Below are 25677 nucleotides of genomic sequence, written 5' to 3'. Positions count from 1 at the left end.
TTTAGATTCGGTTGTATGTTCTGAATAAAAAAGGAGGTAAACAATTTTGAAAGGAAGAAAGACCAAATTTTATGCCACAGATAGCTTCTGGAGTTTGTTCTCATTTAAACTTTTGGATACTGCAGTCCAATGAATATCCTGAAATATGTTTTGAGCACATAGCAACCTATGTAATAACTTAAGATGGAGGAAGAATGAAAACTGTGTGTTTATGCATTGATGTAGGTAGTATCTGAAACTTCATATACAGTCAAGGACCTTCAAGCCTTCACAGAGTATGAGTTTCGAGTAGTTTGGATCATAACCTCTCAGCTGCAGCTCCATTCTCCATCAAGTCCCAGTTACCGAACCCATGCTTCTGGAGGTAATGTATTGTACTGTCAGTCTTTCAGGACTGCATTATAAACACTTAGGTTTCCTTGTTTCTTGCTTCTTTCACAGGAAAAAAAAGAAGAAAAAAAAGAAAAAAAAAGTTGTTTAACCTCAAGTATTGTATGCATGTTTTATGCTAGGTAACTGCAGAAGACTGGACAAAAATGCTACAGAATCTTTTTGTTTGATCTACAAGATTCAGGGCTGTTTCCTGCTTTCAGTATTAAAAATGTGCACAGAAAGATAAAGAGTCACAATTGTAAGGACACACTGGATAATTTTATGCATGAGAACTTTCTGAATGAAATATATGCATTTTCCCAGACATTATTTTTTCAAAAAAAGAAACTTTTGCTGAAATGTTTATTACAACATTACAGTTTATATTCTTGTTTGTAAAAAGTCTGTATATCTACAGACACTATGTATGGAATATATCTCCCTGCACTCCACTATTTTGAAATAAAAATTACATTTTAATTGTTCCTTAGTTAAGACGTCACTCATATGAGAAGGCAGATAATATTGTAATATTTGAATATAACTTCCTGGTACGTTATTGACTTGTAGACAATACGTGATGTCATGGTACACTATCAGTGTTTCATGGAACTAAAAAATCGTTATCTATCAGGAACCTTGTATAAATACCTTGTATAAATCCTTTCCTTTTGTGATATATGATTTTCATACTGAAAGCTATATATACCCTTGAATATAGCATCAGGGAAGGTGCCATAGACTTTTAGTTTGCATCCCATGGTATAGTGCATATAATCTCACTTAAAAAAATGTTTTCATGATATCAAATTACTTTGTTTTCCAGCTTCACTGAGCTTAATGCTAAAACAATACTCTGAAGTACCTGTTCATGTCCCTGTGTGACATACGTTTTTTAACTTCACTTTCACCTTGCATCTCTTGTTTAGAAAAATAAAACCAACAAACTGTCAGTATATAAAGTAGAAGGAAGTATAACTTCAAGATTTCTATTTTATGGATTGTGAAAAATCCATCTAAACAGAGAAGAGAGGACAGGGAAAGGTCTATGAAAACTGAGATTTAGCTTTCAGCAGATTCCGAAGTATGCTGTGATGGAGATCACAGCTGTGCAAGATGGTAAAAGTCACCTTGTAAGGCTTGGTCTGCTTCCTTTTTGTCTTTCTACGACAAGAGAACTGTATAGATATCAAATGACCTTCAGTGAAAATGTGATATGGATACAACACTGAAGAGGCACAATTTAGAGGACAACATCTCACAGGGCACACTGTTGCTTTTCTGTCCACTGTCACATGGAGCAGATTGATATATGGAAAAGAAGAGATGAAAGGTTATACACATAAATAAGAAATTACTTGTCTTCAGCAGTGTGGAGTGAGGCCAGCTTTTATTCATGATCCTTTAGTCCTGGTCCTAATATCTGATTTCTCACCAGTATATGTGTTATGTGTTAATTAATTTATACTAATAAATATGACTAAAGATAGTATTAACAGATATAAAATCTAAAAAACTGTGAAAAATGAAAAAAAAATACGATGTCTTAAATGCCATCCCAGAATGAATTATTTCTGTCTTTTACAGTTCCTACTACAGCTCCCATCATTAAAAATATTCAAAGTTCAAGTCCAAACACTGTTGAAGTTAGTTGGTCTCCACCACTTTTTCCCAATGGACTGATTGTTGGTTACAACTTGGCCCTGACCAGTGAGAATCACGAACTGTTGAGAGCCTCAAGAGGGCACAGTTTTCAGTTCTACTCTACCTTCCCAAACAGCACTTACAGGTACAAATAGAAAAGATAATCAGCATAGCCAAGAGCGCTACATCTTTCTCAGGTGTAACGGGGTGTGTCTAAATCCATATCTGGACAGTAGTGCTCTTTACTTACTCTCTTACCAAAAGCCACAGGTATTTTCCTTCAGACAGTGGACTCATTCCAGATGGATAGGCTATTTATCTTTCTTATAGTTATATGGAGGACAGGTGAGGAGGAAGGAAAAGCAGTTTGATATAGGGCAATAGGCTGCATTTTCTTAGTTGTTTATTTTGTTGCTTTTTTTTGTTTTGTTTGTTTGTTTGTTTTCGTCTGCATAGCATGTATTCAGTGTATTCAGGAAATGGTAGAACAGCTCTCTCTATTTCTTTAAGCATCTGGAAAGTTTCCTCCATTTTTATTAATTACGAGAGCCTGTGTTCTTCTTGCTGGTAAATACAGGCCTTCCTTAGAAATGAAATTGAGTTACCCTTCTGGGCCTAATACCCCATTTGAAATTTATACTTAGAAAATCCTATTGCTGCTCCGCCTTTCAAATCTGGGGAAATCAGATTCTGATTGGTTATATTTTTTTTATAGATTTCCAAGAGTATTTTATGTAAGTGGATCTTTTCCAAAAGGAAAACACTTCTGTTACAGCTACTCTGCTTGAGAAAACGTTTCTCAAGCAATCTCTCGTAAGAAAACCCCAAACCAAAACCTGTCTCTTTGATTCACCAAAGGTTCAGTATTGTAGCTGTTAATGACGCTGGAGCTGGACCCCCTGCAGAAGCCAACATCACAACACCGGAATCCAAAGGTACAGGTGTAGCAGAGTTCTCATCACCATCTGTTCCTGGGGATAAAATCACATTTCCTGGGTTGTTGTGTCCCCAGTAGAAAAGAAGGATACTTAGACTGTAAATAATGCATGACAAGGAGTTGTACACAGAGGAAGCAACAGTACATCAGAGACAGCCCTGTTCTTTGGCTGTAGGCACTACTGTATACACAGCCCAGTAATAACCTGAGATGATGGTAGGGCCATACAAATTCAACTTGAATCATATTACAGATGAAAAATACTTAAGTGGGCTGAGGCAGTGGCAGAGAAGATATATTTTCATTTTCCATGTTAAATCTCAGCGCTCGGCAAAAAACATTTATTTTAATAACATTTAATATATCATATTATACTCTTATCAAAATGTTCACAGTTACCTCATGCAAAAAAATGTCAAAGCACATATTTTTGTTACTGCTGTATTGCAGTATTTATTTTTGCTATATTCACTTATTAGTAATAAAAGTAATGATACTCTGTAGGTATCAATCTAAGAAAAAAAAAGTGGCTGTCAGAGGAAAGTTTGTGTTCAGACAAACCACAAGTAAAAACAAATTCAGTGCTATGAAAATGCATCTTCAGAAAAAAACAAACAAAAAAACCTCCCAAAACCCAACAACAACGTAAGACTCTACACTTTCTGAAGAAATCCAGTTGTCAAATACTTGGAAATTCTTAACCAAACTCTAGCAAGCATCGCATCTGTTATTGTTCAGAATGCATTTGGACAGTGCCTTTGATAACAGACTTCAGCTTCAAGTTAGCCCTGAAAGGATCAGGCAGTTGAAGCTGATGGTCTTTGTAGGTTCCTTTCAACTGAACTATTCTACTCTGCTAGTGAGACGATCACCAAAATGATTCATAGCACCTGCATCATGTGAGACATGCATACAGCTCCATCTGTTTGGGTTATCCAGGAATGGATTAAGACAGTATTTGATCACAGTGTCACGTTAACCATATGAGGAAGTGGTATCTGATAGCAGAAATTTTTTTCGAAACTGGAAGTAAAAAGATAAGGAAAGCTTTGTTGGGAAACTGAAATTAACCAAATCCAGGTTTGAAATTATGCATTACTTCTTAAAATGAATGCAACTACCTTATAAATCAGTTTAGCAGGGGATGTGTTTAACTTTCAGGGACCTGAGATTTAGAAGCAAGGTTATCTGTCTTTTCCAGAGCTATACATAGCCCAGACAGAAGGTACAAGTTTGTTGCAGAGATTTTTATCTCCAAAGTAAGATACTTTGGCCTGTATAAGCAAGAAGTCAGTTTAAGTGACCAAAACTCTCTTTCTTTACATTTATATATATGTATATATATATACACAAAATAATATATGTGATATGTATACGTATCATATATTTATGTGTGTAATCTACTTTGAATAAGACAATTTTGTTCCATTATCATTCTTTACTTGTGAAAATTATTATTTTCACTGGTGAGCCTAACAAATTGCATGAAATAAACATATTTGCTTTGCTCTTTCCCAGGTATGTGAGGTGATAGTATATAGTTTTCAAATAAGTCTGGTGGTGGTGCTGATATAATTATCCCATTTCCATTGGATTTCAGGGCATTGTGAATATCTTCGTACCTTCACTTCCTCTGCCCAGAGTTCTTTCACTAAGAATACAACTGCTATAGAAACCAATGTTGTGAAATGCAGGTGATGCACTCGCACCCTTCACAAGCAGTCAGAAAGTGTTGGTGTAATGGTGAATAACTCCGTTCCCTTTCAACACTCAAAGTTTGAGTCAGTCACTGCTAGCATAAGAATATATATGTGTGTATATGTATGTATGTGCACATGCATGTACATATGCGTGTGTGTTAATAATGTGTCTGAGTTAACAATTACTCCGTGCTGTAGTTTTCTGTCTCAATTCCAAATTTCTCCTTTGTTAGTTAAGGAAAAAGCAAAATGGCTCTTCCTATCCAGAAACCAGTCTTTAAGGAAAAGATACATGGAACATTTCCTTGAAGCATCCCACTGTTTGCAAAATGGTATAATACACCACAACATTACAGGTAAAATATCATCAGGATCTCTCTTTCTCTCTCAAGTATAACTTATACCTGTGTTCACCAAGGGCAGAATGAACCTATCCCAGTCTGAGAGAGTATTATCTTTCCTTTGTAGTCAATGGTGAGAAACAGGAACTTTCAAGATGTGATTCGATCTATTTAAAGTGACACACTTTAGGATGAGATAAATTGTTTTCCCCAGTGTTACCTCTCCATTGAATCTAGGCAACTAGTTCAGAGCTGGACTTTTGCAGTAGGTATACAAATTGAAGGAAGATGAAACCAAAGCAGGTGTTTCCCAGTGATTAATGGCTGTGTTTTCTCAACAAGAATATGAGGAACTAAAGTGGTTCAAACTAAAGAATTAATATAAATTGGCAAAGGATACTGGCTAAACCTAGAGCATCAATAATCCTGGGATACAGAGCTCTGTAACAAGGCATTTAAGTAGCCTAATTCACCAGACTACCATCTTATCTCAAATTACTTGTCACTTTAATGTCACTTATCTACATTGGTGTGCCTGTGGTCCTTGGAGACAGTGAGGAAATTTGAGTTAAATTTCTGCAGTTCACAGAGTCACAAAGACGCCAAAGCATGAATGTTGCCCCAGACTAAATACTCTTTGATAGAACCGAGCTGGGACAGATAACATCTAACTTACATTGGAGTGTATGGAGCTCTTGAGCAGATACAAACTGCATCTCTTTGCCTTATAGAGGAGGCAGTCGGTTTGCATTTTGTGTATTCTGAATTACCTTTCTGAAGGGCATTTTCTCACAATAATGTGACTTAGAAACCAAAGGAGAAAGTTTCCTTGTCTGAACAAAGGCTAGGAGTGGAGGAGAGAAAAAGCTAACTTTTCTCCAACTGCTGGGCTGCAGATTGAAAAGTACTTATGTTTTAAATACAGATAAGAAAAAATAACCAAAAAATTGAGGCATATTTCTTATATTACTTGTGTATGCATGTCTTTTTATTCTAGGAATTTCTGTGAATGTTTATCAGCAAGTTGTCTATTTTTCTGAGGGGAATTCCATCTGGGTGAAAGGAGTTTTGGATATGTCTGATATATCTGACCTAACACTCTTTTATACTGGCTGGGGCAACATTACATCAATCTCAGTAGATTGGCTTTACCAGAGAATATTCTTTGTCATGAATGAAAAGGTAATGCTCCGGGGCATTGTTATTTTCTTATTTCATTGAAACAAATCCTACAATTTATCTTAAATGAGAAATTCTGATTTATAAGTATCATGCACAAAATATAATTACAGAAATAGATTCTAAACTTCAACCCACACATTCCACGTTTTAAAAAGTAAAGAACAAGAGGAATCAGGTCATATTTAAAGCAAGCAAGCTACAGAGAACACCTTGTCTAATTTTTCTCCTCGGGGCAGAAAAAGCCTTCCTTTCAACTGCTTTATTTTTAAGACTGACTTCATACCCATCCTGTGCTCGAAATGAATGACTTTGCTCCTGTAACTTGTTTCTCCATCTACCTTGTTCAGTTCACACTCTTCCTCAGGAAGGTGGCATGTGATAACTGCTCAGAGATTATAATACTTTTCACAGATAGCAAAAGAAGTTTCAAGAGAGAAAGTATTTCATACTACTGATGACAGCTGAGGGTACAACTGCTTCAATCTGAAGTATAAGCATAGATGGCAGCCCTGCACCTGATTCCCTTTGTAAAGCATCAGTTACATAATGGCCATACTTTACATGTACCTTTGTGTTTCTCTAAAGCACTAAGGACTAGAAAGCTGCTCTAAATGATCAGTGGGGTGTTTTATTTATTTGTTTGTTTGTTTGTCTAATTTTTCACTTGCTGCTCATGGAGAGGGAAGCTGGAAGAGCAATAGTGAGACATTACAAATGCAGCTGCAGACAAACAGACTGAAAGCAGAACTTTCTAAAGTGGCTGCAGCTTAGAGAAATTCCTGTTACAGAAGTCCTATTCCTAGGATTGGAAAAACACTTTCTTCCCTGTTTTCCCTTCCCTAATAGATCATTTTCAAAGCATAGTTTTTCAAGTACTCCAGATTCAGTCTTTTCCCTCTGGGAAGATGACTGAGAGACAGCTTTCAGGGTAAGCTGTCATGGGTGCTTTAGTGCTTGTTACACTGAGCAGTGAGTTGGTGGGTGACAATACAGAAGCTCAGAAGGACCTAGGCTTGTGGTGTTTTGTTGTTGGGTTCACCTGAAAGAATCTCAATTAGCAAATGCCCTACACATCTCCAATTTCTCTTTTCATTCCCCAGATACACGTTTGTCAGTTAGAGAACTGCACAACAGCTGAAGACGTCACTCCTCTTTATGTGACATCTCCTAGGAAGATTGTAGCTGATCCCTATAATGGGTAAGTGTCCTCCTTTGAGACCTTTGGTGTCAACAGTACTCTAAAACTCCTCTACTTTTCTTCAGTTCATTAGTCATCTGGTTCCTGTTTTGAACTCTTCCATTACCTAAACAAAAGTGCAATTACAATAAATAGCAAACTGGAAAACTCTTGGAACAAGAGCAATACTATGCAGTATTGTTTCTGCAATTTCTTCACTGGGTTATTAAAGGAGATTAAGTGAGACCCATGTAGAAAATTGATTTTTAAAGTTTGATGCATTTACAAATACAAAGCTCTTTGTGTCTTAAATGTTCATAATTAATACTTGAGGTATTAAGAAAGAATATTCTCTAGTATTCTGCCAGCCAGATTCCCAGAAAGTAAAAAATAATGTGCTTAATTCTCTCAGAATGCATATATGTATATAGCACCAAAAGTATTTTGCTCTTGTCTGTGTAAAGAGAGACACATCTCTGAGCTGTGAATGTATCTGTGGCTCATCTCAAAGCTGTTGCACTGTAGTTATTTGGGTCTGTTTTGCTCCATGGCCAGGTATATTTTCTGTCTTCTGGAAGATGGCATATACAGAGCAAACCTTCCACTCTTTCTTGAAACTGCCTCAGCAGCTTCACTAGTTGTGAGATCCCACGCTTTGAGAGACTTCATGATCAACTTCCAGTCTAAGAGACTTATTTTCTTCAACAAAACAGAACAGGCCTTTGTGTCAGGTTTTCTTGATGGTTCAGAATTTCACACTCTGCGCTCACACGTGCCACTTGATGACATGGAGAGCTTTGTTTATGAGGATAACATATTTACTGTCACAGATGGCCGGGCAGTCTTCCATGAGGAGATCTCGCAAGTGGAAAGTTCTAGCTTCAATGAGTATGTTGTAGATTGCAGTTTGGAATATCCAGAGTATTTTGGCTTCGGCAATTTGCTTTTCTATGCAGCATCAACACAGCCTTTTCCTTTACCAACTCTTCCTCGGCTTGTCACAGTGCTATTTGGATTACATCAAGCAGTGATCAGCTGGAGTCCACCTGAACACCCTATTGGAACCAGTGAGTTCAGCTGTTATTTCCTGGAAGTCCAATCCTTTTCTTTCCAGAGGAAAACTGGTTTTCCTGTTCTTGATGTTGGGCTTTAGTGATTTCAAAAGCCAGGAAGTGTCAGTTTACCTCAATATGAAGAATTTAACTCAACATTTGTCAATAAAATAACTGTATTATCTGCATAAATTAATAAAACATTATATCAGTGAATAATTGTCCTTTCACTTGCAAGGGATTTTAAGCAATGTTCTATATTAAGTATGATATGGAGTGACAGTAATGTTAGTTGATATCACACAGGAAACGCATGCCAGTAATGCATTGGCTTTAATCAGTGCTATGGTCTGTATCTTCTGTTCATGTGTATTTAAACAGTGCTATGGTTTAATCAGGCAGGCAGCTCAGCACTGCACAGCTGTTGTCTCACTCTCCCACTCCCAGTGGGATGGAAGAGAGAACTGGGAAATAAACAACAAAGTAGAACTTGTGGGTTGAGATAAAAAACTATTTAGTAAGACAGAAAAAAAAGATTAAAAAAATAGCAACAATAATATATTCACACATGAAACAAGTAATGGACAGTGCAATTGCTCACCACTCACTGACAAATGCCCAATCTACCAAGCAGAAACTGCCACCCTTGGCCAAATCCCCACGGATTTTTCAGGTTTTTTTTTGTGTGATGTAATGTATTATGGAATATTCCTTTGACCACTGTGGATCAGCTGTCCTGGTTCCTGGTTAACAACAGAAAATTACATTTTTGGAAAAATTTTGGTTCTTCCAATTTCATCCTTCATGGGGAATTGAGCCACTACTTTTTGTCATAGAGTGGAAAATATGCATTTTCAATTTATTTGTTTTCTAATTCCTCTGACACTAGCATTTTTTAAATGAGTCTCCAATGTACAGTTTTCTCAGAGAATGCATATCTTCTCTCTGATGTAAATGTGAACAAAACTGTTTGCATCTCACAGGTTGGTCTGCTTGGCAGAACTGGACCTATGATGTGAAAGTGTCATCTCAAAGTCCTTCTGAGGAAGAATGGGTCTTCTCAAACATTACTGACACCAGGTTTACCGTGAAGGATCTGGTCAACTTCACGGAGTATGAGATGTCAGTCAGAGCTGTGTCTCCTGCTGGTGAAGGACCATGGTCAGAGCCATTTAGAGGCATGACATTTGAAGAAGGTGAGAATTTCATTGTTACTCAAGGAACGAAGAATGAGCTATGCATACATCTTTTCACCTGATGAAGCCCCTGGCTTTGAGCAAAGACTGAAAAATGAGGGGCACAAGAAGGTCTATCTTGAAGATATTAAAAATTATAGGATAATTACATTCACATTTAGTTAAAGTAGCAAGATTCTCAAACTGCAACAGGATTACATACTATGTATTTATCATTAATATTTATTTATATATAAGTATGTATTTACTAATGCAAATATACTGTTGAACATGCTTCTTGATACATGGAGGAAAAACAAAAACAGTTAGATGAGGGCTGCTCTGTCCTCTGTAAAGCACTTTCCTTAATAAAGTAGTTTGAGCAGATTTTTAGGAGTAGTGACAGTTTATGGGAAAGTGTAGGCTCACTGAAAGCTGAAAACTCTTGGGTTTAGTGCAGAGGGATATGGGTGTGTGTATAATGTCTGAGATTAGTATATTTCTGGAAAGTATTTTGAAACCTAGTTCATAACCAAAAACTTGTGTCTGAGTGGAAAACATTTCAACTGAAGGGAATGGGCTGGCACTTGAGATCTAGGATGACTGTTGCTTGATTTCAGTCAGAAGCATCCAAACTTGCAGTAGTGTTTAGGTATCTAATAGGGTTTCAGAATATCTTGCTGTTCTGGGTCTGAAAGTGCCCTGAATTTTGAACCTCCTCAAATTATTGTATTTTCATGCCTGCCGCCTTTGTCCATTATTCCATAGGGCAAGACAGTTTTAACTGTTTGCTTTTGTAACAATTGTTTATCAGTGTGAACAACCTCAGTTTTCTTTCTTTAAAAGCTGAAGAAGAACCATACATATTGGCAGTAGGGGCAGAAGGGCTCTGGAAGCAGCGGCTAGATAGCTACGGGCCAGGAGAATTCCTCCATCCTGATATTAGAAATATTTCAGGTAAATACTATCCAAACTGGGTGCTGCTACACACCACTGTTATAAGGTTCTTCATAAATTTCATCAACGGAACTGAAAGGAAAGAGTTTTCATTGCAGCAGTGCAGACTTGAATGTGCAGTGAAACAGCTTCACTGGAGCCAAGCCGTTGAGTACATCCTCTTTGTTCTGCTTGATGGGTCAAATTAGTTCGCAGTGAAACCCTACTGATATCATTATGGTTCAGCAGAGCTGAAATCAACTCTCTGAACCAAAGGGTTGTGCCTCCAGAATCCTGATAGATGTCATACTTCTATAATCATCACCATGATATATGTAAAAATTTGTGATTTCTACAAGAAAGTACTTATCTTCATGTTAACTAAGCCTAATTGTTCATTTGTATTCATTTTTAAAATGTAGAGTGTCTGATTTCTTTTACCTATCTGTATATATGTATATTTCATGTGCTTGTGAAATACTAAACATCTTCCCTTTTTCCTTCAAGACCTCGACTGGTATAACGACACTCTATATTGGAGTAATTCCATGGGGAAAGTTCAGACCTGGTCAATGAATAAGAAAGAGGGTACCGTTGAGAATGTTTATGTGCCTGACATCAAAAATGCAAGAATGCTGGCCTTTGATTGGCTGGGACAATGCTTGTATTGGGCTGGCAAAGCAAATACGGTAGGGGAGAGTTGCTCTTTAAAAAATAAAAATAAAAAATTGAAGTCAGTATGAAAATCGTAGAACAATATTTGGGTAGAACAATATTTACTTCTTGCAATCAGATTTGTATTTGCTATTGCAATATACTGTGAAGAGGCCTTCGTTACGTGATTTTCCAGAGTTATAAAAAAGTTTGGGGCAAAATGTTCACAAATACTGACTAATGGAGAATTCTGAATTTTTGGTGCAAAATTAGTAAATCAAATATGCTACCAACAGTTTTGTAGGATTCAGCATTGTAAAAATGAGTGAAGACAGTGAAAAAGAAGGCTGCCAAGTCCATTCCATCTAGGAAGGATGGACTTTATTTTGAACTTCATATATGTAGCAAATTTGGCATAATTTGTTTACACAAAAATTTTCAAGTTAGGCTTCTGTACTGTGATATTTTGCAGAACATTGCAGTTAAAAAATAATTACAATTGCACTTTGTACACTCTCATATCAGGAACATTGACATGTGAATTATTTAAAAGGTAGTTGACTTCAAAATTGCAGTGCTAATTTATGCAGTGCTGTCAAATTATGCCTTTCATTTCTTCTAAGTGCAAAGTCAGTAGCTGTTTTAAATACTGGAGCTAGAAGGCCAGATTTCACACTGTGTTGCACCCTCATTTACACTTGTGAATAGTGAGTAAGAAGTGGGAGAGAAACTTTGTCAGACAGAAGGCTGCTGAAACTCAGAAAGCAAAGGGGTATAAATATTTCAGCTTTTTCTTTTGTTAATATCTGGCAAACATTAACTAATGATTTTGCCTTGCTCTTCTTGCACTTTGAACGCAAAAGCTTAGATGTTGAAGCCTTAGGCTTCCATAAACTTGTAATAAATGGCTGTGAGAAAGTCACTGAATTGATCACGGATGATAATGTAGGTGTGATGCTAAAAGCAATTTTTTTTGTCCCTAGATATACAGAAAATCACTGCTAGGAGGCCATATGGATGTTGTGGCTCATGTTGTATACGTAGTGAAGGATCTAGTGGTGGATTCAGTGAATGGCTATTTGTATTGGGCCACAACATATACAGTGGAGAGTGCAAGACTGAATGGAGAGGAGTACCTTATATTACAAGAGCATCTACAGTTTTCTGGCAAACAGGTGACTACTGGCTTTATTTATTTTTATTTTTAATGTGATTTAGTGATTACCCTTGAGTATAGTCAGTGTTTGTGATTGTTACAACCACCATGTTAAAATCAGAAGAAAATCATGCTTTTCTTGCAGTATTGTTTTGAGAGCAGAGTAAGAATTACATCATGTAATACCCATACTGTAACTGTTGATTTCGCTACTACTGTGCCGGTGAGGATGCCAAAACTCACACTGGCAATCCCCATCCTGACTGCTCCTGCTCCTTGCATGACCAGAAGAACAAGACCTGTGTTTTGGGGACCCTGTATCTTGAATTTCTCTTCCTTTTCCCAGTCTTCTCTTTCTCCTTTTGCCCCACTCAGCTGCGGGCTTGGCCCCAGCTTGGCACACCTCCCTTTGCTGCATCCTCTTGAGAAGTTCCTGGTGGCTGAGAAAAGGCCGTTGCAGAGGAGGGTGACTCTTCTGGGAGGACGGAAGGGACTTTTTATGAGTGAGAAAAGCTAGTATAAGGGTGAAGAAAAGTATGGGAGTTGTTTACCTATATTAAGGTTGGATAATGCATTTGATGAAGGCATAAGCTGGTGGAGTGAAGAGACGCTCAGAGCACATAAAAGACCTTGCAAATTGTCAGTGCCTATTAACTCCCCCCTTTCCTAACTGGATCCCATCTGATATGCTCTGAGAGAACTTTGTGCTCTTCTCAGACAGCTTCTGTCTCCCTGCTAGCCTCTTCATATCTTTCTTCTCCACTCACCCTTCTCTGATGTCACATCAAGGCATTTAAGGGCTCAATTCACTGTCATTTCATCACAGACCATTCTTGCTTTCTCTTGACCCATCTTGATGCTGCCATCATGTGGGATTTGCCACGCCAGGGACTTGTCCTCATTCTTGCAAGGTGGGATTCAGAGTTTCCACCACAGCCAAGGAACTCAGACTGGATGTTTACCTTAGGAATAGATCTGCAGAATCTTTGCAGGTGCATATATGTACTTCCTGCCTTTCGTTCCCTCCCTTCTCTTCCATGTGTAGCTGAGATATAAGTGATAGATGACCCAGTTTCCTGGCAGAAAGTCCTTTTATTGCTACAGTGGGAAAGGAGGAGTCTGGGAGTCAGTATTATGGTAACTGCAGAATTGGTGAAGCATGTAAAGTTTGCTCAACATTTGAGCGTCTCCTAGGAAGTCAGACTGAGTGACCATCCTCTCTATTGCAGTTCATTAAATCTTTGGAATCTCTCTCAAAGAAAAGCTGAATGATCCCTTCTTTCAACCACAGACTGTGTGGGGTTTCACTCTGTCCAAGGTAATGGGGTAAGCCATAATTTGACAGAAGACATCATCTCAGATTCATTATTGCTGCAAAAGCTTTAAGGCACATCTTTTGCTTAAAAAGCCTTTTAAAAAAATTCCATCTATCCTACAAGTTTTGTTCCTGTTTTTAACTCAAGACAGAGTCTTGAGTTAAAATCTCTAAAAGACTCTCTATTAAAGAGAAACTGAAACTCTGGAGATCTATGTTTCCTGACTAGCCTTATATTATTCCCCAGAATATTTCAACCTCCTTCTCTAAGAGGAGAAGAGACTGGTGTTTCCTAGATTTAAAAACAAACAAAAAAAACCAGACAATTTGAAAAAAAAACAAAGCCCCACAACAATGCAAGTACAAAACAAAAAAACCTACAACACCTTATACCTAGATTTTATTTGGTCTCTGAAAGGTGATTAATGCTTGGAAAGTCCAGCTGATCTCATGAGTCTCTGCTACATTCAGGCTGAGAGAGTATTTGTTGGGGAGAGGAAACCTGGTTCCGGTGTGGCACATGGTTAATGTGTAAATCTGAACACACAGGTAGTGAAAGATGCCTCCACAGAAACTGGCTAGTATGGACTCTCTTCATGTATGTCTTCATGTACAACCTCAGTAGCACACTTACACTTCTCATGTATCTTCTGGCTGATGTGTTGTGACAACTTGCATTTTAGCCTAAGTGACAAAAGTTACCTTCCCCTCCTCTTTTGACTTATGGCCTGTTTCTCTGAATCACCTCATTCTAACCTCAGATTTCTTGTTCTCATCTTCAGAGCCCTTGGCAGCAGTAAGACTGCCTATCTGTTGCTGTCACTTTTTTCTGCACCTTTCTCTGTGTCAGTGATACCAGCCTTCAACCCTCCACTTATTCACACCTCCTACAAACAAATATCTCCTGCTTCTGTGCTGCCCCTACTCTGTGCACTGACATCCTGAACTCAACCTCCTGCTGTGATGAACACAGGAAAAACGCCAAGTAAAAATATCTGAAGGGAGCAGTGACCAATTGTAATTGATGGATGATTATTTATTAAAATGAAACCTGGAATAAGCTCATCAAAAAGGCAGTACGATGTTGCTTAGTAGTGAAGTTACTGAGCTGGTTGTCACTGTCCCATATAAATAAGTAAATATGTGTTTTTACAAGTAATAATGTGTATCTTCCTGAAGCAGTAGAGCCCTTTATCATGAAAAGAATACCTTCTTAATATTAAAACACAGGCGTATTAGATAATTGCTGTTATGCAACAGTTGGAGCATGCTTTCTATGTAAGTGTTTCTTTCTGGAACTTACTCATTTCTTCTCTGATGAAGAATTGCTGTTCAGCTGGTCAATACAGTACTGTCAGCAGTATATAGCTGCACCTCTTTTAGCATGAAATGTGAGTAATGGGACTAGAATATCACTACTGTAGTGACAATAGGTGTCCTGAACAAGTATGAAAGCAGAGTTTGAACGTCCTTAGGCAGGAACTAGATCACTTTATGACAATTATTTTATTTTGCAATCAGTTTCGCTGCTTAGCTGGTGTGCATTGGTATAGTTTGACAGATCTTGGCAGAGCTACTCTGGCTTGTTACTATTTAGGATCTGGCCCAGAATATTCAAAGCACTTAAGTAGTTTACACTGTACAATATGGCTGGGACAAAATAAATTTATAGGGGGTAGAAAGATCACAAGGGGCACAAGCACAAGGGGCAAGGACCCTGTAGATCTTGCCTTTCAATGTTGCTAGTCAAGAGGCATTTCAAGTAGCTACACTAATTTTGCACCTTGTGATGTGAAATTACTTTGCATGGTCACAACTACATATCATGCCCAGTAACTCCCATGAAATGGAAAAAGTCTGTCTGTTTTTGAAGCAGAAGGGAAGGGTGCTGTTAAATTACCACCTAACCCCTGAATATGAATAGTACATACAAATATTTATTTCCCTTTTGTTAATGGTGATACTGGGACCAGAAGAAAGAATATGGTCTTGCCTGTGGGAAAATCTAATAGTTGTAGAAAGAAAAGATTGAGATGTTTCAAAAGCTGTGGTAGGTTCAGGAATATGTAATTCAGTGACACAGATGGAAGAATAGGTATATGCTATAAAATATAACGCTCTTGGTTAAATATGCACTAGGGCACATACATACTGTGAGGTATTTTTAACAGCAACAGGAGCAATCATTCAAACCTTGATTTCTTGACATACAGTGTCAACAGAAATGTGTCAAGAATGTGATTACATAAGGACAAACAGACAACGAAGTGATATAGCATTTGCTTTCCTGTCATCATCTTCTGTGGTTTATTAATGAAGAGTTTTTTAAAAAAAGGTGCTCCATTTACATTCATAGTGAAAATCTAACCTTATAAAAGAAGAGCTACAACTAGTTCTTGGATGCAAAATTTGGGTGCGGGAAAACAAGCTCAGAAAGGCCTCCAACCACTTGTAAGCTGTGCTAATGATGTGGCATGGGCTGAACTTGATAACATGTAGCAGACGGACTGGGTGGAAGCAAATTCTTTGTCACTTACAGAACAGATTACTAAATGACTGATTTCCATTATTTTGCACATAGTGTTGAATTTATATTTTATTGCAAAAAAAAAAAAAAAAAAAAAAAATTAGAAAGCTTTATTTTGAATATTAAATCACATTTAAAATGGATTTAAAAAGTTCTGCACCTGACTTAAATGAAGGTGAAATATTGAAATAATGAATAGTAGGATTGCTTAATTTTTGCCCCGAATCTTATTTGATAATACATTATTTACTAAAATGTAAACACTTGAATTTCCTGTTTAACTGAATACAGCCATTAAACAATGCATGTATTTTACAGAAGAAGTGCAACACATTAAATATTCTATGCCTAAAATCAAAGCTAGAAAACAGAGGCAGAAGATTTGAAACACTTCTTTCGAAAAGCAGTTCTGATTTTCAGACTGAATATCAACCATCTGTTACAGACAAAGAATATTAAAATACCAGAGGTGTTTTGGAAATGTTGATAGGTTGTTTCACTAATCACTTGATACACTATTGCCATAAATCCAAAGCACTCAAATGCTCTAGGAATGAATGCTGTGACAGATGCTCATAAAATGCAATCTAGAAATCATCAGCTGCTATAAATAAGTGCCCACAAAGGAGGTGATTGTTTTCTAGCATTACCTCTTTTCGTATTAGAATAAATGTTCATGCTAATAGTGTTATTTTTGCCAACAAAGAGCTGCACAGAATGCTGTCTGCACAACACTGGTGATCAAAGGCTTCTACCACTGAAGTGAAAGTGTGTACAAATTGCTCTTTGAACTTACCGTTTCTTAGGTGGTTGGTTTAGCTTTGGATCTCACCTCTGGTTTTCTTTACTGGCTTGTGCAAGATGGTCTGTGCCTAAACCTATACAGAATTTCTATTTGCAAAGAGAGGTAAGTGAATAGTACAGGTGAGAAACTATTTTTTATTTTTATCTCTTTTTTTTCTTTGTAGTATTTTCTTTAAAAAAAAAGGTTGTCCAGTGCTGAGCTCCAGTTTCTAATTACACTGTAAGAAGAGCTGATAATCACATGCAGATAATAGGAAACTATATGTTGAGATATTTAACAGAGTTGTACAGTAAGAGAAACACAATAGGGATGCTCAGCAGAAATGTGGTCATACTCATTGATTTTTAGACTTAGCTTTGGGAAATAATCAGTATTAATTGTCAGATTTACCTTGGCATTTACAACACCTGATGGCTTGCAAGTGACTAGAGCTGCACTTGTTCGTCTTGTGTGGAGTTTAAGATTTGAATTGACACTACTTTCTCTCCTGAGCAATCAGTGTGCAGTAGGCTTTCCTCTTGATCATCCTGAATGTGAAATAACTTCATTATTCTTGAAAAGCAGTTTAAAAAACAAGACAAAATAGAACAAAACTTTGTTTATACGTGAACTAAAATGTGTGTTGATAAGACCTTGAGAAAAATTGTATTTTTACATATGGGCCACCCACATCATGAAGAAACTATTTAGCAGGGTTGATTAGTGGTAGCTCATGAAAACATATTTTTGCTCCTTTTCATATGGAGAGTGTTACCTTTTAACAAGCAGGAAATTGTACCTTGTAGATTTAATTGAACAGTATCTGTATTTGCATATGTTCATAATGTTGCAAGCTGGCTTTGAGTGGAATCAACTGAATTTTCTGACTGATTTTATACTCACTGTCATTAATGGTAAACATTTAAGGAATCAAAATGTGTTGATTAGTTTTAAGTAGAACATGCATCTCCACTGGGAACAAATTGGGAGTTTTGAATCATCATCTCTGGCATGCCAGAGCTGAGAGATTAGAAGTAACCCATCCTAATAGACCTGATGGTGTGTCAAAGATTTTCCAAATTTGCTTTGGATAGCATATGTTTAAGTCGAGAGACATTTCTAAGATGGTAAAATGACACCTCCTACAATATATTTAATCTCTTACTGAGAAGATAAATTGGGATCAAAAAGGACCTGTATGTTTTGGCACGAAGTAACTAGACAAATTAAATTATCAGTGACATCAATGGAGGAAAATGTTAATAGACTTTAATAAATAATACAAAGTTATCAGGGAAACTAAGAGAGTCAAATTCATCTAGGAACCTGCTATGATGTAATAGAATGAATCTCAGGCTGTGAAGTGGTTTAAGTGGGATGGCTGAGAGATGGTGGGCTGATTTTTTTGAAATAGTCCATTTTCTACATCCATATATCAGAATACTAAACCACTTCAGAATTCATTTTTTTAATGAAATCAAAGGAAAGAGGGATTTGTTTTGTGGGTAATCCTCCAATGTGCTGTTCTAGAAAGTGTTGTGCTGTAGAGAACTTCAAAAGTTTTAATTTGTTTTATTGTCTCCTACATGAGTAGTAAAAAATTGAATGATGAGAAGTTTATTAATTTATAAAACATTGCATAAATGCTGTTCTCATTACTCTGTGTGTTTGCTGATTTCATATATGTTTTTGCAGTTGTGGTAATGTCATAGTGAAAGAATTCTCAGGATGGAGTATTTCAGAGGTGTCTCAGAATGCACTTCAGTATTACAGTGGTCGTCTGTTCTGGATTAATAGGCTTAAATTCATTACAACTCAGGAAGTCAACCAGAGTGTTAGTATTCCCTTTTCAGAACCAGCTGAGTTTGCAGCCTTTACCCTTGTTCACACATCACTTAAACCTCTGCCAGGTAATTCATTTTCTTAATCTAAACCCTTCAATAAAAGTATTCCCTCTCATTTTCCACTCTTAAAATTATGTATCCATTTAGCTAAAGATAAGAACAACAGCAACTTGATAATAAATATACTAGGTTATAGCTGGATAATGTGCAATTAGAAAAGGTGATGACTATGGCTAAAAAGAATACAATGTTATTATTCATAGACCATTGTTTCTATTTGGTGATAAATTATGGGGTTTATTTGTAGTACCTTAAAGTTTTAAGTCTGGTTTTAAACTCTACTTATTGATAATATTATTTACATTTCTTTCATTATTTCCTCTCTTCATGAGCAGGAAATTTCTCTTTTACACCAAAAGTGATTCCAAGTTCAGTACCAGAATCTTCTTTCAAGATAAAGGGAAATTCTTCAAGCTTTCACATCATTTGGAGTGCCTCCACAGATGTGCAATGGGGAACTGTCTTTTACTGCGTGGGATCAAGTGTTTTACAAATGAAGGTATTCAGTCAATCCCTCTTTATTATCTACATGTATTACTTGCTCTAGCTTTGTCTACTTTTAAACAGATCCACGGTTTATTTCTTCTTCAGAATTTAGGAGTTGATTAAGCAACCAAACTAAATACAAAGCAAATACAAAGCAAGCTGTTCTGTTCCTCCACCACTGAGGCCAGCACTGGAGGAACATGGGCTTAGCAGTAGCTCTGGACTAGCTGCTGGAGTGTGAAGTGGCAGCTAAGGAGTTAGCGGGCCCAAAGACGTGTGAGGAAAACTTTCACAGTATCTTAAAGACAGAAGTGTCCTCCGAGATGCTAGTGGGAAAGCCTTTGACTGAATGTGAGATCTAGCTTTCATCCACACTGCATTTCAGCACATTTGGCAAGTTGTACTTTAAATTCAAAGGGCAGATTGCTAGCAGATTGGTGTACATTATGACAAGAGTTGATAAAACAATGATCACTCAAGAGGAGCAGTTCTGTCCTGGTTTAGCTACCAACTTGGAGAGAAGAATTTAGAAAACAGAATACATTTTATTTTATTTTATTTTATTTTATTTTATTTTATTTTACTTTACTTTACTTTACTTTATTCGTTCACAGTCTTTGGAGAGTGAACGGTGCCTCCATCCGCATGACTTGACAGTTCCATCCTACAAAGTTGATTGGCTGGAACCATTTGCACTCTTTGATTTTAGTGTGACTCCATACACATATTGGGGCAAGGCACCAACAACGTCTGTGTACCTTCGAGCCCCTGAAGGAGGTATTTGCATTTCAAATCCTAGTCATAATCTGCAATGAGTACTGGAACTGTGTGCCTGTCTAAGGTCTGTGTCAGGATGTGGAACCCTGTCTAGAGCGGAATGAGCAGCTCCCAGGGCTAGTCATCCATAGGCAGACTTGTAAGGACACATTTCTGAACATCTTTGCTTGGAAAAGTGAAGGCTCCAGGTGACCTTATTGCAGCCTTCCAGTACTTATAGGGAGTATATAAACAGGAGGGGGAATGGCTGTTTACATAGGTGGATAGTGATAGGACAAGGGGGAATGGTTTTAAACTGAGACTGGGAAGGTTTAGTTTAGGAGGAAGTTTTTTGCTTAAAGGGTGGTGATACACTGGAACAGGTTGCCCAAGTAGATTGTGGATGCCCCATCTCTGCAGACATTCAAGGCCAGGCTGGATGTGGCTCTGGGCAGTCTGGTCTGGTGTTTGGCGACCCTGCATATAGCAGAAGGGTTGAAACTAGATGAGTATTGTGGTCCTTTTCAACCCAGGCCATTCAATGATTCTATGATTAGTCCAGAGGAGATGAGTCTCTAAACCAGACCCCAGGGTTTTTGAATCTCTCAAAGCAGTCTATGATTTAAAGAGGCAAATTTTGCCAAACTGTTTTCCATCACATACTTCGAATTAAAACAACCCAGGCCATTCCATGATTCTATGATCTTTGGCAATTATCTGTTGCACACATAAATGCACTCTGTTGTAGTAAGCGAATTTGGAAGAGCAAGAGTGTGATCATATACCCACCATGTGCCCCCATGACTATGAGTAATACAGAGAAATTGAGATCTATTATGATGATTATCAAAGGCTGCATGTGATATATCAACCACTTATTAAGTTTTTAATAAATGTTATGCACTGTTTAACTGCATAACATTTTGCTCTCATGTAGGTTAAAGTTAAGACAGCTAACATATAATGCAGAATAACTGATGTACGGAGAAAGCTTATGAGGTGCACTAGGTTTTGAAGAGAATAGGAGAGGGAATAGGGCTCATTCTGTACTGCGATATTCATGGCACTCCATAGTAAGCTACAGGATTTTACTAAATAGATATTTCCCAATTGGAGAGCAGGAGTGTATTTACCTGTATCTTTTTCTGTATTTCTATGTATTTTTATCAGATACATAACTGTTGATGAAAGACAGAAAGATATTACTGCGATGTTTTGGATACTCTAACAACTCTCTACTTGCTATCTGTATTTTGCCAACATTAAGGCTGTCAAGCTCAGGTGCAAAACTAGAAGTGTTAATTACAAGCTACAGGTTCTGTTTTCATATAAGTGTTTCACTGTGTTTTTTATTTTTCATGCAGTTCCTTCAGCCCCTGCAAACCCTAGAATATATGTGTTGCATAATAACATACATGAAAGTGAAGAGAAAGTCCTTGTGGAGTTCAGATGGGACAAACCTGAAACAGACAATGGAGTATTAACACAATTCAGAGTTTACTACCAACTGTTGTATCAGAGTGGTGCTGCTGACACTCTCATGGAGTGGAATGTGAGCGATGTCAAACCCACTGTATTGCTCTTTTCAATCAGAGATGTGCTTCCTAGGCTCACAGTCAGGTTTCAGGTATGAAAAAGTTACTGAGCTTATTTCAGATGTTATCAGTGCATCTTGATGTATCTGCCTAGGAGATGGTGTAAGGCTTGGTTCAAGAATTTGTGGCTTTTGCTTGACTGCAAAGCTGAAAAGCACTACTGCTTTATAAATGCAGACTTACTTAATATCCGTAGTAAAAGATTTTCATATTAAAACTTGATAGGTCATGGTTTCTGTCATGGTAAAAGGCTTAAAACATAATGAAAGACAAATTAGAAGCATGGAAGTGTGTAATAGGCTGGCTATGAGTGGGAAGAACGTTGTGTTGTTTGCAATATCAACAGTAGGAAAGTACTTCATCCTGGGGAAAGAGACAAGACTGCCTGGCTTTCCTTGTATCCAGTTGAATGCAGTAAATGCAGTATGAATTGTCACTCTCTAGGCCATGTCTTAAAATTTTCTACATAGTCATGGCAAAAATCTCAGTGTAGACTTTGAACTGACCAGCACAGCCTTTGTCAAGCAGAACACATGCATACATTCCTTGCTGAGCTGTCAGGGGATTTGGTTGTCATTTTGTCATCAGTTATGATGTTCTATACTGAAATATTTTATGCTGCTGTTTAACGTACAGAACAATCTCCTGTCTCACAGGTGCAAGCTTTTACATCTGTGGGCCCAGGACCTATATCTGATATAGTGCAGAGGAATTCATCAGGTATGCATGACTTGGATGTCAGTTTATGGTTTCTGTGTAATAGCTGGTGTACTCAACCATACACATATTATATAATAAATAGTCCCTTAAACACGGATGACATTTGTTCCACACTGTGGTAGACAACACAGAGGAGGTTGCTGGAGCTTTTAATGGAAAATTACTGACACATTTCTTATCATCAGCTTAACTTTTGGGAATTGCAAGTCTTTTCTCAGAAGTATGCTAGATTAATTTTTTTAAGCAGTGTCAGGATAGCATGGAATGGTAGTCTTCAATCTGTTATCTGCATAAAACTACAGTAATATATGTTGCTTACAAATGGGCTGTGAAAGGTATCCAAGAAAGTTAGAGATCTATTAGGGATCATAGATTATTTCTAATTGGGCTGTGAAAGGTAATTAAGAGAGCAAATATATTTTTACTTGGCTTAAAGTTCTTAGCTAAGCATCTACAATGCCACTGAAAAATATTTATAAGTTTGTATACGATGACAAAAACGCAACATCAATCTGTGCATCTGATTATTTATTTATTTGTTTGTTTGTTTATTTGTCTAGTATGCCATATAATCAAATATACCTTGTACAGGACCATTTGTATTTTGTACTTGCTTTATGTTGTATGTTGTGAATGACCGCTGTTGCCTAAAATGCTTGGTGTAAATTCTGCTGTGCCTTTTCTTTACAGATTTTTTCCCTGTCCCAACTCTTATAACTTCTTCTTTCAACAAGTTGTTTCTTACTGACATAGACAATAATCATACCATATGGGAAGTTCTGACAAATACAAATATAAAGGACATCTGTTATACTGCTAATGATGACAAAGTGTATTACATCCTAGAAGACTCTCTTTTTCTTCTGAATGTACAAAGTACTTCAGAGTCTCAGGTATTACTTTGTCCCTTTTGTTGATTCAAGAAATCTAGGAAAATGTGGTCATTATTGTCATTATTTTGGGCCTAATCATGTTTTTAAAGAAGTCAAAACATGATGCTGAAAGCAAAGAAAAAGCAGCGTGATAGCAAATTACATTTATTGGCAGAATTCTAGAATCATAGAATGGTTTGTGTTGGAATGGATTTTTAAGATCACCTAGTTCCAACCCCCTGCTATAAGCAGGGACACTTCCCTTTAGACCAAGTTGCTCAAAGCCCCATCGAACCTGGCCCCAAACGCCTCCAGGGTAAGTGTGTCCACAATTTTGCCAGGCAACCTCTTCCAGTGTCTCACCACCTTCACAGTAAAGAATTTCTTCCTAATATCTAGTATAAATCTACTCTCTTCCAGTTTAAGGCCATTTACCCTCATCCTGTACCACATGCCCTTATAAAAAGTCCCTCCTTAGTTTTCCTGTAGGTCTCCGTCAGGTACTGGAAGGCCTTTATGAGGTGTCCCTGGAGCCTTCTCCAGGATGAAGAGCTCCAACTCTCAGCCTGTTCTTGTAGGGGAGTTGCTCCAGTTCTCTGATCATCTTTATGGCCCTCCTCTGGACCCACTCCAATAATTCAGTGTCCTTCTTGTGTTGGAGGCCCCAGAACTGGATGCAGTACTTCAGGTGGGGTCTCCTGAGAGCAGAGGAGCAGAATTACTTCTCTCGATCTGCTGGTCACACTACTATGGATGCAGCCCAGGACACTGTTGGCCTTCTGGTCTGCAAATGTAGTGGGGAAGGCTGAAGTGGAAAGATACAACTTTCTTAATGACTATCAGTTCATATGAGATTCTCCTATGGAAGAGATACAACTGGCCATTTCTAAATACACAATGCGAATATGTATAATATATATAATAAAATTGAAACTGTCAATTTTTTTTGTCATCTGTAGCAATTGGAAGAGTCCTGAGTATGCCATTGGTAAATTTTTCCTATTAAACATGTATGATTTTACCAACATCTGCTTTGTTCACAAGGTATTTCAACAAGTATTTAATTTCAAATTCACACTATTACATAAAATATGTTTTTTTGTATCAAACAAAGTTAAATTTCATTTGATTTCTTTCTAATTTTAAGCGGAAGCAATGATTGATATTAGTGAGACAACAGTTTTTGTTTGTATAAAGATATTGGAAACTTCATCCCACCTGTTTATGTTTTGATTTCTACTTTCCAAGTAGAAATGACTTGGGAAGCCAATCTGATTTGGTAGTATCCTAACACTGGGTGGGAAAATTCTACCCTTAAGATTCTATTTTATTTTTTCTTAAGTTTTTCGAAGACGTATTTCTTCACAATGTCACAGCCATCACAGTAGATTGGATTGCAAGACATCTCTTTGTTGCCCTGAAAACATCATTGAATGAAACTCAAGTATTTTTTATTGATCTGGAACTCAAGACAAAGTCCTTAAAAGCCTTGAACACACAGTTGAGTAAAAATAATTCAACTATATCATCTCTACGGTCATATCCTTTTTTAAGGTAAGACACATATTACTGAAAATTTCTTTAAGTATGGTGTAACAAGATTTACATGAAGAATTAACTCATAAGGACTCAAAAGGACTTTCTATACGAGGTTTTTACACTGTGTATGTCTCATAAACTTCTGGATGCTCTTCTATTTGTGTGCTACTTGAACTTGGACATATCTAATTTTAAAAATGTCTATGTTTGAGTAAAAGTTTCAAATAACATTTAAATCCTGAATAACCATTACCATAACATCATTGCAACCATTTTATCCAGAGCATTCTATTATTGTGACCTTCCATTCAGAAAATTTATCTCTGGACATATGCTGCTTTACTTACCTTGTTTTAAATTGGGAGGTTTCTGACTGAAGTTACTTTCAAAACTGTATTTAGGACACTGTTCAGATTGAAGTTTTTCTGTTGTAAGCAATGCATTTTATTTGGTAGCCGCTTGTATTGGATTGAAGAACTTGATCATGGCGGCCGCATGTTTTATTATGATATACTGAATAACACCACGTACCACATTTTGGGATACAAATCAGTTGAAGAAAAGATGAGGAACTACTGCAACTGTAACGTGGCAGAAGCAGAGCTGGGAAGACCTATGAGTATAGATGTATCTGACATAAAGAAACCCCGACTGCTGTTTATCAGAGGAAGAGATGAAATTTGGGCCTCAGATGTGGATGGTTGCCACTGCTGGAGGATTACCAAGATACCAAGTTTTCAAGGTCTGATTGCTATGTTACTTTTCCAGGTAGTTTGTGATTAGTTCCGTCTCTACTATCAACAACGCGCATTTCAGCAAAATAGCATTTGTGAAGTACTTTATTTATAAAATT

The 25677-nt window shown here is 37.2% G+C and overlaps 1 protein-coding gene across 1 annotated transcript in view; it reads left to right on the top strand.

Moving 5' to 3' along the window:
• Positions 1-25677, top strand: part of ROS1 (ROS proto-oncogene 1, receptor tyrosine kinase) — a 71887-nt gene that overhangs the window by 8691 nt on the left and 37519 nt on the right. The window contains exons 7-26 of the mRNA XM_042884036.1: positions 226-364; positions 1960-2161; positions 2875-2951; positions 4887-5009; positions 5992-6176; positions 7277-7374; positions 7909-8420; positions 9389-9601; positions 10427-10537; positions 11024-11205; positions 12154-12345; positions 16975-17075; positions 18648-18862; positions 19192-19355; positions 19957-20119; positions 21463-21725; positions 22350-22413; positions 23104-23306; positions 24628-24839; positions 25280-25566. Of these exons, the coding sequence (XP_042739970.1) occupies positions 226-364; positions 1960-2161; positions 2875-2951; positions 4887-5009; positions 5992-6176; positions 7277-7374; positions 7909-8420; positions 9389-9601; positions 10427-10537; positions 11024-11205; positions 12154-12345; positions 16975-17075; positions 18648-18862; positions 19192-19355; positions 19957-20119; positions 21463-21725; positions 22350-22413; positions 23104-23306; positions 24628-24839; positions 25280-25566 (3706 nt within the window). The remainder of the gene's footprint in view (positions 1-225; positions 365-1959; positions 2162-2874; positions 2952-4886; positions 5010-5991; positions 6177-7276; positions 7375-7908; positions 8421-9388; positions 9602-10426; positions 10538-11023; positions 11206-12153; positions 12346-16974; positions 17076-18647; positions 18863-19191; positions 19356-19956; positions 20120-21462; positions 21726-22349; positions 22414-23103; positions 23307-24627; positions 24840-25279; positions 25567-25677) is intronic.

Source organism: Lagopus leucura, unplaced genomic scaffold (genome assembly GCF_019238085.1).
Source record: "Lagopus leucura isolate 7727_CA_CO unplaced genomic scaffold, USGS_WTPT01 Super-Scaffold_73, whole genome shotgun sequence".
Lineage (NCBI taxonomy): Eukaryota > Metazoa > Chordata > Aves > Galliformes > Phasianidae > Lagopus > Lagopus leucura.
This window is presented reverse-complemented; position numbering and strand designations above follow the sequence as displayed.